Consider the following 12,542-nt stretch of genomic DNA (forward strand, 5'->3'; position numbering starts at 1 on the left):
GGCTAGTGGTTAGCATTGCCAAGTGGGCACCCTCTGGAGGTGTGAGAAGAACTCGGGGAAGTCGGGATGATCAGCAATGGCTTGCAGCTAGTGGGTGTTTTACTAACTACCAGACACTGTTCTAGGGCTTCCGTGAACTCTGACTCATTTCATCTCTTTGCACCCCAATGAGGCAGGACCTGTTGTAACTGCATCAGACAGATAAGCAGACTCAGGCCCAGAGGGTTAATTACATACCCAAGGCTGGGCCTGGGTTGGGGCCACAGCCCTGGCTTTGGAGCTTAGATTTGGAGCCGTTGAGGGGTTTAAGGAGATGGTGCTGTAATCAGGGAATGTTTGAAAAACTAAGTCTCTAGGAGCATAATAGGTCTGATAGCAGGGACACTGTCATTTCCCTAAATGTCAGCCACCTCAGACTATCATCTTGCCCCTGTATGGTCAGACCTTTGGTGGGACTGGCTGAAAATACAGATGATTCCAACCCATGCAGTGAACATCATGAGGAAATGGGAATTGCTTGTCAGTTATTTGCATATGCTGTAAACACTGTTGTGTATTGGAGCTACGATCTTAGCAATTTCCCATCTAGGTGACGTTGGACAAGTCCCTTGACCTCTCTATGTCCTAGTCTTCATCTGTCAGATTGGTGGCACTCTGTGGGGTGGTCAAGAGAGTTCATGAGATCATACATGTAAAGTTTTTAGGGCCAGTGCCCAGCACCTTGGTGTTACATAGTAGTCGTAGTGGTGTTAATGTTGCTGTGGTCACTGCTGTTACCACGTCCCAGTCTTTAGCGCCATTACTAGGACATGGCTGCAGAGCTGGCAGAGCCCAGTGCTAACATGCTTTGGTCTCCAAAGCTAAGAGTCTTATATTGCTTATACCAGTGATTTTCAACCGGTGTAATGTGAAAATCTTTAAAGATCATTAATTAAATTATTTTTGAAAGAAGTTCAAAGCACAGTAAGTATATTCTTTTATTTTTTTTTTAAACTTTTTTAAAATCAACATAATTTAAGTGTGCTGTGGAACTGTAGGTTCAAGTGTGTGTGGGATAAAAAAGATTGCAAAATACTGGTTGATATGGCAGAACAGAGCATCTATGATCTCCTTGTATTCAATGGAAGGGCTTAGGCTTGGCTGTATCTACCCTCAACACACTGCACACATGCACACACACACACACAGAGGCAGGCTGAAGGTTTCCTGGCCTCAAAGGCCAGGGGCAGACTGGGATGGAGCCCTCATGGCTGGTGGTTCTTCCCTCCCACAGGGCCGGGTGGACCTGCTGGAGCGGATGGCCCTGGAGCATGCACAGTACCAGGCAGACGTGGATGAGTTCCAGCTGTGGCTAAAGGCCGTGGTAGAGAAGATGAACAGCTGCCTGGGGCGGAGCTGCCAGCTGCCCACCCCGCAGCGCCTCTCCGCACTGCAGGTAATGCCTGCTGTGTCTAGACCAGAGTGGTCTAAGGTATCTGCTGAGTGGGTGCCCCCACTGTGAGTTCTATGTTATAGTTTATTAATAGGACAGTGCTGGTGCCACAGGAGACACAGATATCCATGGCACACAGACCCTCAAGAGGAGAAGCGTGGAATCTAGTACAAAGTGTTTGGGGCCTGGGCTGCTTTAATGGAAATCTCTGGAGCCAGCAGGGCATTTGGAAACCCAGGACCACAGTGGCATGGCTTAGGTCTGTGGGTCTAAAATGGGAGGCATTTTGCACTGTCTAGAGACATTTTTATTTGTCACAACTTAGGGCAGGTGCTGCCACTGGCCTCTGGTGGGTGGAGACCTGGAATGCTGCTGACCATCCTGCCGTCTGCAGGACAGACCCTCCTCTCCTGTCCCCACCCCTGATGAAGAATCATCTAGTCAGAAGTCGGGTGTCACACAAAGGGGAAGGTGTCACGCATCAGACCTGTGGGGAGGAAGCTGGGTTTCCTCTGGCCTTTCTCACTTGGTCTTAATGCGTGCCTGAGTCCCTCTGTAAAGTGAGTGGGTAGATTATCTTCAATAATTCAAGGACCACTATATATATATATATATATATATTGCAGTTTTTGCCTGGGGCTGAGTTTGAATCCGCCATCTCCGGCATATGGGGCCAGCGCCCTACTTTGAGCCACAGGCGCTGCCCACACTTTATAATTTTTTAAACAATAATGCAGCATCCTGTACTATTTTTTAAATATTTGTATTTAAATTGACTAGCCTTTTAAAGAGCTGATGATCATTTGTTGAAAGAGAAAACATATATCACTGTCATATTTTGGTAAGTCCAGTACCATCCATCCATTCATAATCAGTAGATAATTGTATTTATTTACATAAATACATTGTAAATAAATAAATTGTAAATAAATACAATGAAACCAAATGAGGCCAGTAGGTCCTGTCAGAATCTACAGTGTCACCGGCTTAAGGTGCTGAGCTTAAGGCCACCTCTCTCTTTGTTAAAAAGGAAGAAAGCAAATGTCAGGAAGGGTTAAATACAGAGAAGCACCCAACAGAGATTTTCTCCTTGACTTGGTCAGATGAATTGAAAAAGGGGAAGGAATGTTCGCAGGTTGCCAGTCACTGTTCCAAGGCAGACAGCCACCCCTTGGGAAGGCCCCTCTTGGTCTCTAAACCAGGATCTAGGAATTAGTGTTCTGCACGGCATTCCCAGGTCTGCTCTGGAAAATGCAGCATGTTTCCCCCCCCCCCCCCACACACACACTTTTTCCTGTCTACTATTGCCTCCTTCAGGATATCTTCAAAGACTTCCCCAGGGGCAAGGAGTCTCTGAAGCGGCTGGAGGAGCAGTCCGTGGGGGTCATTCAGAACACATCCCCTCTGGGTGCGGAGAAGATCACTGGGGAACTGGAGGAGATGAGGAAAGTCCTGGAGAAGCTGCGCCTCCTCGGGCAGGAGGAGGAGGAGAGGCTGCAGGGCCTGCTGGCATCCAGGGGAGCCTGTGAGCAGCAGATCAGACGGCTGGAGGCGGAGCTGGGCGAGTTCAGGGAGGGCCTGCAGAGGTTGGCCCAGGAGGGCCTGGAGCCAGTGGCGGTGGAGGCGGAGACAGAGGATGAGCTGGTGGCCCGCTGGAGATGCTTCTCGGTGAGGTGCTGGGCCACGCCACAGGGCAGTCCAGGTGCTGTCTGTGCCTCAGGGTGCTGCTGCTCCAAGCTCCTTGTTAGACCTTGAGCACCCTCACTCCACATCCTGGGTCTTTGGCATCTAAGTTCCCTGAGGGGGTAATAGACAAATTGGGTGTTTATTCTCATTCTCTGGATGAAGAAACTGAGGCCTGGAGAGGTTTCCTTCTGTCCCCAACGACCCCAGGGCCACATGGCAGCTGGTGAATAAATAAGACCAGAGGTGAATCAGCAGCCAGGTTTGGGCCTGGAAGCCACTGTCTTGCCCAATGGAGGGATGAGGAAAGGGCTTCCTCAGTGTGAACGGGGAGTGTTAGGTCAGAAGGGGAAACTCTTAATGTAGAGATGATGAGGAACAAACACAATGGGGGTCCTGGCGGTCAAGCAGCACATGCCACAGTGGGAGGGCAGGGAGGGCTCCAGACCTAGACATGAAGTCTGGGCAGAGGACACCTGCCCTTCCCTGCCCTGTGTGCGCTCGTGGGAGGCTTGACTTGTGGACAAAGAGTTGAAATAAGAATCAACGACTCCGCCCACCCCCTCTTCATTTATTATTAACTCAGTTTCACAAATCCATTAAAGGAAAGATCTAGAAGGAAAGTCATCCTAGATCTTACCTCTACTCTGTCATGATTGTTCTATCGTTTTTTCTCCCTTCTAATCTTTGCCTATGTGAAAAAAATATTTTTATAGGAAGAAACCAAGTGTTTGCACACTTCAGGGCTCTCTTTTTATTCAGTCCTGTAGCAGACAAGATTACCCTGCCATGACCATCTCCCCACAGAAAGAACTATCTCCCTTCTAGAACTGTCTGCCTCACTGGGGATGGTGTAGTGCACTGGTTAAAGACCGGAACTTTAGGACCAGATGGCCTGGGTTCAAGTCCTGATTTCTCTTCTTGCTAACTAGGGAGGTGGACATGTGAAAGCCAAAAACGTGCTCAGATAGCATCTGCCACAAAGTCTGGGCTCAGAAAGTATCAGCTTTTACCATGAGCTTCACATAGAATTGGGGGGAGTGGGAGAGGCTGGGAAAGCCCTGCCACGTTCCATCTCAGGGAGTTTTAGGGAAGACATAGGTACTTGCCCATGCTGGGCTGTTTCTAGAAACTACCCTCCTACAAGGTCTCTTTGCCTCATCTGATTCAGGTGTTACCTCAGTTATGATCAAGTCCTGTCTAACCAGAAATCAATGAAAGGGAACTTCAGAGTCTATTACTAAACCCTTTAGTTCTTAAATTAGCATTCATGCTGTAATTATATATATATGTGTGTGTGTGTACAGATATGTATATATATAAAATCATGTATATATGTGTGTATATACATATATATATATGACTTTCCCTCTCTCCATTTTCATTTTTGTAATAGAAGCAGGCAAACTTGAGGGAAAGCATATTGTGCTAGGGCATCAGTTGAAAGAACACCTGACGAGTGTCTGTAAGGGTCATGTTCATCTCCCAAATCACTACAGTAAAGGTTTTTATTTGCCCAGTGGGAGCTGTTCTGACAGCCTGTGTGGACAAGGAAACTGAAGCAAGAAAGGTTAGACAATTTTCCTGTGTTCATACACCCTGCAGGGGAGGCAAGGATTTGTACTTAAACCCAAGCAGTCTGACTCAAGGGCACATGCTTTTTTTTTTTAGTTTCTGATTTTTTATAATTAATTATTATTTTTTTTTTAGAGACGGGGTGTTTTTCTGTCACCCAAACTAGAGTCAAGTGGCATTAACGTTGCTCACTGCAACCTCAAATGCCTGGGCTCAAGCAGTCCACCTGCTTCAGCCTCCAGAGTAGGTGGGACTACAGGAGCCACCACCATGCCTGGTTAATTTTTAAATATTTTTTTTGTAGAGATGGAGTCTCACTTTCTTGCCCAGGCTGGTCTCAAACTCCTGGTCTGAAGCAATCCTCCTGCCTTGGTCTTTCAAAGTGCTGGGATCACAGGTGTGAGCCGTTGTACCCAGCCAAGAGTACATGTCACTGTGTCAGCTCAGTGACATGTTTTAGAAAATTAACGCAATGAAAGAGACAGGAAAGTGGACATCGGCGATCATCAGGCTGTGACCACTGCTGACCTTTCCACCCTCCTCTTAGAGAAGAAGGGGCCAGGAGTGATTTGTGATGTCCCTCTGGTGACCAGGACAGGACTGTCACCCATTTGAGGGAGACTTTTAGTAGCTGGGGTTGAAATCAAGGTGGTATTGTGGCTGATCCAGTTGGGTCAGGAAATACAGTTACCTAGCAGGGCTCACCTTCTCAGGCCCCCAGGCAGTTGGCAAACTGAAAATGGTTATAGGTACGCATATGGCATGTGCCTATGAAGACAAGGAAACTGAAGCGAGAGAGGTCAGACAACCAGCCTATGGTTTCACAAGCAGGAAGCTGAGCCTCAAGGGGGGGTCATGCAATAGCTCATGGAGTGGCTCATGCCTGTAATCCTAGCACTTTGGGAGGCTGAGGTAGGTAGATCGCCTGAGCTCAGGAGTTAAACAACAGCCTGAGCAAGAGTGAGACCCCTCTCTACAAAAAAAAAAAAAATAGAAAAACTCTCCAGGCGCTGTGGTAGATGCCTGTAGTTATAGCTACTCATGATGCTGAGGTAAGAGGATCACTGGGACCCAGGAGTTTGAGGTTGCTGTGGGCTATGATGATGCCCCGGCACTCTACCCAGGGCAACAGAGTGACAGAGTGTCTCAAAAAAAAGGGGGGAGGGGTCGTGCTTATCCAGGTCACCAAGCCACAGGGCAGCCTCCCTTTTGCTGTGGCTCATTCAGGACTGAGGGCCTCAGGTCAGTGTTTGGCCTTCCTGTGGTCTGGGCAGGCCTCTCTCTAGAGGCAGCGCATGGCCCTGCGTGCCCTCCACACCCCTGCCCTACCTGGGCAGAATCCCTGCTCTCCGGACACTGCCCTGCAGGGCTTCTTCATGAATGGTTTATAAGCTGCCCGTTCATTGCGACCGATTGCGTTTGATCTTCTGGGAACTCTTTCATAGACGTCATTACATTTGCTAACTAATTGAATAGCGGCAGGAACATCTTTGAGGATGAACAGTGCTGGTGGCCAGGTCCCTTGCTGCCTCAGCCAATGCCTCAAGTCCCTCTATTTGACCTTTCTCCCTTAGGCTTAGCACTCTGATCCCTGTCTCACCCCAGGCTAAGCTAAGAGGGACTGGGCAGAGGCTGAGGTGGTGGCTCCTGTAGTCCCACCTACTCTGGAGGCTGAAGCAGGTGGACTGCTTGAGCCCAGGAATTTGAGGTTGCAGTGAGCAACGTTAATGCCACTTGACTCTAGTTTGGGTGACAGAAAAACACCCCGTCTCTAAAAAAAAAATAATAATAATTAATTATAAAAAATCAGAAACTAAAAAAAAAAAGCATTGTCCAGAAGGGCAGAAGCACAGGCTCGGGGCTCCACGGCACCCGTCTGTGTACAACCACCTTGTCACTACCACGCAGCCCACATGGTTGGCAAGGTGGCCCCATTTCATTGATAAGGTAACAGCCCAACGTCACACAGCTAGGAAAAGGTAGAGGTGGGTTTCCAGGACAGCTCTGTGTGGTGCCAAAACCCGTGTTCTCTCCACTCCCCCACCCTGCCTCCCAGCAAGGGGCCGGTGTCCTGCTAGTCAAGGTCAAACTCCAAACTTGTCAGGAGAGCAGGGAAAGACTGCATCTGAAGTGTCTGAACACAGTGGAGTGAAACAGTTTGGGAATAGTCAGTGCAGATATCTTCCAGGTCTGCCAAGAATAATAACAGGGCTCACAGGGCACCTTTAGCTGCATGCAAAGGCCCAGCTATGATGTCAGGTCCACCATTTAGGGACTCTGCAACCCCCAGAAAACTCATTTCCTTCTGAATACCATGTGGACCTGGAGACTAACCTCCTAGGATTGTTGTGAAGCTTAAATGAATGGGTCGCCTGTAGCACTCAGCATTAAGGGTCAATGTTATCTGTATTAGTAGGCCCTGGTGTTCCTCATGAAAATGCTGGGAGATCAGGGGTGAGTAAGAGCAAAACTGTAGCTCAGTGACAATAAGGGCTCCAGGTCACCAGGAGTGGGAGGCAGGAGAGCAGGGAGTGGGCTGAGGGTGGGGCCCCCCGTCCCTGCCCTTGGTGACAGTTTTCTCTCACCCGGGCCCACCCTACTGGTTACCCTTCTGTACCCACCACCCCATCCCACTGAGGACCCTCACCCTGTCCCTGGTGTGTTCCATGTACTATAGGCAACTCGGACGGCGCTGGCCTCGGAGGAGCCCCGGGTGGACTGGCTGCAGGCCCAGCTGAAGGAGGTCATCGTCTTCCCCCATGACCTGCAGCCACTCTCCGACAGCGTGGTCGCTGCCATCCAGGAGTATCAGAGGTTTGTGGGAGGGCCGAGGCGGGTGGGACTCAGGACATGCTTGAACCACATTCCCCCATCTCTGGAGCACGGGCTTGCTTTCTTTTGTAGCCTGGTGACTCTTTACAAGTTCTTGCACCTCTCAGCGACTGGCTATCATGGGGTCTCACACCCTGCTCTCTGTGACTGCTTTGCTCCTAGACAGAGGCCTGGACTTTGCTTTTGTCCATGAAGGCCCGTTTCACCCATTTCTATCTCATCTCCTTATGCAGTTCACCATTGGGAGGGGTAGTAGTGCAAAGGGAGGGCTTTTCAGTAGACAAACCCCATCCCCTTGCCCTCTGTTTAACACTGGGCTTGTCTGCAGACTGGCCTCCGCCTGCCCCTCAGCCTGAGGCTCAGGCACAGCAGGGCCCTTGGCTTCCTAGCTCAGCAAAGAGCCTCAGTTCAAACAGCCTCCACATGTGGAAATGAGCAAAGCGTAGGTTTAGGATCTATAGCTGTTTCCACTATGTGGTTCTCAGAGGTGTTTGAACACAGTACAACTGTCCAGGTGGCTGTAGGCAACTCATGCCTCTGCCTGACACAGGGTGGCCCTTCAGAACAAACAGGGGGAGTTCCTGCCTTTGCTGTGAGTCATTCACCCACCACAGTTGTGCTCAGGCCCCTCATCTGTAAAACTGGGGCAGTGGCCTCAGTCCCCTGCAGGACACAGCTGGGAGTGGGAGGTTGGATATCCTGTGTACAAAGCAAGTCATGGGACAGAGTGGGAGAGTCGTTCCCTCCCTCTGGTTTCTTTATTGGTGCTGGTTATCTATGATTGGGTGCTGGACATTATATTTGGAAAAGTATTTTGTAGAAATTAGATAGGCCTAGCCTTATGACAGTATTTTACTCAAGGAAGACTTCATTTTTTTGCCAGGTACCTGGAGGCAGGCAGGACCCATCTAGGGTCTCCATAATTTATCTTCAAGGCTTGTGACTCCCCGGCCACGAGGCTGGGCTCTCAGCCTATTTGCAGACTATCCTTCTTGCAGTACACTTTTATTCTGAGGACATGGACCTTTTGGGTCCCAGCTTAATGTGAGGTGCAGTTGTCAGAATTTGCCACCTTTGGTGGGTCCTTTCCCTGAGAGGCTGCCCAGACCCCAGCTCAGTTTTGCAGCTACTTTTCCAGATTGACAAATGCCTTCAGGGTCAATGTAGCTTTGGATGTTAGAGTCACATTTCTGTTATTTATTAATTTTAAAATTTTGGGGCGGCGCCTGTGGCTCAGTCTGTAAGGTGCCGGCCCCATATACCGAGGGTGGCGGGTTCAAACCCGGCCCCGGCCAAACTGCAACCAAAAAATAGCTGGGCGTTGTGGTGGGCGCCTGTAGTCCCAGCTACTCGGGAGGCTGAGGCAAGAGAATCGCTCAAGCCCAGGAGTTGGAGGTTGCTGTGAGCTGTGTGAGGCCACGGCACTCTACCGAGGGCCATAAAGTGAGACTCTGTCTCTACAAAAAAAAAAAATAAAAATAAAAAATAAAATTTTGATCAAGCATTTTGCTTGTTTATTTTTGTCTTCAATGAGAAGGCAAGTCTGAATTAACTAGTCTTCTATTACCAGAAGTCTTCATCTGTTTTCTCATCTAATACTTCCATCAGAGACTATGAGAGGGGTATTGTGTTACCCATTTCATAGATGAGAACACAGAGGCTCACTGTTGTTAAGCCATTTAAGGTCACACAGCTGGTTTGTCTGAGTCCAAACACCTGGTCCGAAGCAGAGGGCTCTCGTGTATGTGATTTAGCAAAGTGTCTACAGGTCCCAGGGAGCCCCAGTGTCTGTCCTCAGGAGGGCCCGAAGCAGCTTTTCGTATTGATCTTCCATCTCTATCTTGAGTCTGTTGCCACAGATGCTTCCAGCACCTGTGGGATAGGAGCGAGCAGTGCACAGTGAGCCCCTGGGTCCAACAGAGGGCTCACCCTGGCCTGAGCCCACTCTCTCCTCTCTCGGCTTCTGCCCTCCACATCGGTCCTCACAGTCTGAAGGGGAAGAGTACCAGGCTGCGCAATGCCACAGGGACAGAGCTATGGCAGCGTTTCCAGCGGCCTCCGCAGGATCTGCAGCTGTGGAAGGCCCTGGCCCAGCGGCTCCTGGAGGTGACCACCAGCCTGCCAGACCTGCCTTCCCTCTACACCTTCTTGCCCCAGATCGAGGTAACTGGGGTCCTGCTGGGAGGGCTGACCAGTGTGGCTGGGAGTGGGCTGCTGGCCAGGTGTGGCACTTTCAGCCACCCTCTCAGGGAAAGATGTGCTCCCTGCTCCCCCAGACATCTGGGGGGAGCTGATGGCAGCGTGTCTGGGGAGTCCTAAGTGCACAAGAAGTGTCAATGCTTGTCTGTTTACAGTGACCAAGGCCATCTTCTTGGCTCCTGAGTAGAAGGGGAAGCCTGCTGCCTCGTGTGACCTCACACAGGCCCTCCCCCACCAACAGGCATCTCCCCTTCCATGGCGACCCTGCTATAGGCAGTCCTCTGGGAAGCATTAGCAGTGCCAGAGAGAGCAGTGTATCAGGACATTACCTTTACTGTGGCCACAGGGAACCAGAAATCTGACACCAGTGGCTTCAAACGCAGAGACATTCAGGCAGTCTGGGGCCAACTTAACACCTCTGCAGTGTATCAGGACCACAGGCCCTATGTAGCTCTAAGCCAGGTCTCCCTTCATGGCCCTAGGATGGCTGCTGCTGCTCCATACATACCCCATGAATACCACATATACACACAGGGATGCTCTTCATGGCCACGTCTGTCCTTCAACAGGGAGACAAACCCTTCTCAGAGGCCTGGCATGCATCCCTCCACTGCTGATTAGTCAAGGTCATCTGACCACACCTGCACCAAGCACCAGCTGAGGAGAGTGGGGTTGGGTGATGTCTTGTATCAATTACATTCATCGCCCTGGCGCTGGGCACTTAGCCACCCAAACAAAATCCTGGTGTGGGAAAAAGAGGATGTCTGTGTGATGAGCAGCTGACAGTGGCTGGCACAATGCCTGTCACCACGGTGGCTCTGATATGCCCATACATACTGCTTGTGGTATGGAGCTCCAAAATCTATAAAAAGCTCTTGTGTCCAGAGATTCTTAAACACTAGAGTGGAAAGAGATGCAAATGTGTGTCAGGTGTAAGCCCTCATTTTATATTAATTTTTATTCTGATTTGAAAAGGCATACCTACTCAGAGAAGGTAAAGATGTGTGAAGAAGAAAGAAAAAGCTCACATAATATTCTTTCTTTCTTTCTTTCTTTCTTTCTTTCTTTCTTTCTTTCTTTCTTTCTTTCTTTCTTTCTTTCTTTCTTTCTTTCTTTCTTTCTTTCTTTCTTTCTCTCTCTCTCTCTCTCTCTCTCCCTCAGTAGAGTGCTGTTGCGTCACAGCTCACAGCAACCTCCAATTCTTGGGCTTAAGCGAGTCTCTTGCCTCAGCCTGCCAAGTAGCTGGGACTACAGGCACCTACCACAGCGCCTAGCTATTTTTTTGTAGTGGTTGTCATTGTTATTTAGCAGGCCCAAGCTGGATTCAAACTCACCAGCCCTGGTTTATGTGTCCGGCGCCCTAACCACTGAGTTATAGGTGCTGAGTCTCCCATAATATTCTGAGCCATAGGGCCACTGTTGACATGTTGGGCACTCTTTCCATCACTTTTTTGTCTGACTTGGTATTATGAGGAGAACCAGTTACCAGCATTGGCCCCCATTCTCCTGCATAACTATGCCAGCAAAGACCCATGCCTGCATTTTGGAGTGTCTACCCTGTGATTTTCCATTTGGGGCTCATGTTGGAATAAGGATATATTTTCTCTCTCCATAGTTTGTAAACTTCAGGGTATAGACCTTCTTTCCAAGGGCCCATGCTCCAAAGGATGATGATCCATCTTTCTGAGGCACTCCTCAGGGCTCCCCAAAGTGGATTTCATATGTGCCACAAACCTCAATTTTAGGTCAGAAAATCCCCAACCTACATTTTATATCTGATAAAATCCATCTAGGCATTTCCATGAGGTATGGTCACCTATAGACAGAAGATTTAATGAATTAATTATAATTTCTATGCATTTAGGATCATGTTATATAGTTGTTTATTCTTATATTTTCACTCCATGCATTTGAGGTTTTTCTCAGCATAATTTAAAATTGTTCAAATAAAAGTGATAACGTTGCGGTATAACGTTTCATTTTGGAGTGTGCCATAATTCAGTGGAGCCACAATTAGAGATTAGGTGGCTTCTCATTTTTCACTGCTGTAATTAACGTAGGTTGGATATCTAAGTATACATTTTTTGGTTTCCATTTCTACCATTTTCCTCCTCATTTTGCAGGTGAGGGATTAAAGCCAGGGAGCCTATTTTACAAAAGAGGAAACTCAGTTTCACAACTGCCCAAGGCCTCCCAGCTAGGACATAATCCAAACTCACAATTGCAACTTTCTGGACTAACTTCTTAACCCTCATCATACTGTCTGGGCTTGGTGAAAAGAGGATGAGACTTCCCTCCAGGGAGAGGCTCGACGTCTGTGTCACTGACCACGGCCAAGTGCTTTCACGTGCAGGTCACACCAGAATAGCTGCGTCAGCCGTGGTTATATAGCCTCCTCCAAGACAGCATTTGATTCCTCAACCGGGAATTTTCACTGCTGCCTTGAACTCCCGCAGCAATAGGTCAGACTTTGCTTAGGAAAATGATCATTCTCTGTCTAGATGGATGTTACTTACCTGAGCTGGAATCTTTGTTCTTCCTCTCCCAGTCCCATGCCCACCTAAGAGTCTTAAGTCTGAGAGTGAGTTCTAAGTAACGTCATCAAGTATAAAATAGAAGGCCTCTTGCCAGTTGAAGACAAATCTCCAGAACCCATGATCCTTGGTTGAGAAGCCCGAAGTGCTAAGCTAATGCAACTTGGTTCAGGCTACAGGGCTGCAGGGCTTTGGGGCACACAGAGTGAGTGTGGGCTGGGAACATGGTCAGGGCAGATTTCCTGAAGGAGAGCAGAGTTCAGGCTGTGTGAGATCCAGCTGCCATA

General features: G+C 48.9%; 1 protein-coding gene across 6 annotated transcripts in view; it reads left to right on the top strand.

The window, feature by feature from the left end:
• Positions 1-12,542, top strand: part of SYNE3 (spectrin repeat containing nuclear envelope family member 3) — a 100,010-nt gene that overhangs the window by 56,117 nt on the left and 31,351 nt on the right. For all 6 annotated transcript variants that reach the window (XM_053601520.1, XM_053601523.1, XM_053601519.1 and 3 more), the window contains 4 exons: positions 1,274-1,435; positions 2,750-3,100; positions 7,368-7,504; positions 9,511-9,685. In XM_053601520.1, coding sequence (XP_053457495.1) covers positions 1,274-1,435; positions 2,750-3,100; positions 7,368-7,504; positions 9,511-9,685 — 825 coding nt within the window. The remainder of the gene's footprint in view (positions 1-1,273; positions 1,436-2,749; positions 3,101-7,367; positions 7,505-9,510; positions 9,686-12,542) is intronic.

This window comes from Nycticebus coucang, chromosome 9 (assembly GCF_027406575.1).
Source record: "Nycticebus coucang isolate mNycCou1 chromosome 9, mNycCou1.pri, whole genome shotgun sequence".
NCBI lineage: Eukaryota > Metazoa > Chordata > Mammalia > Primates > Lorisidae > Nycticebus > Nycticebus coucang.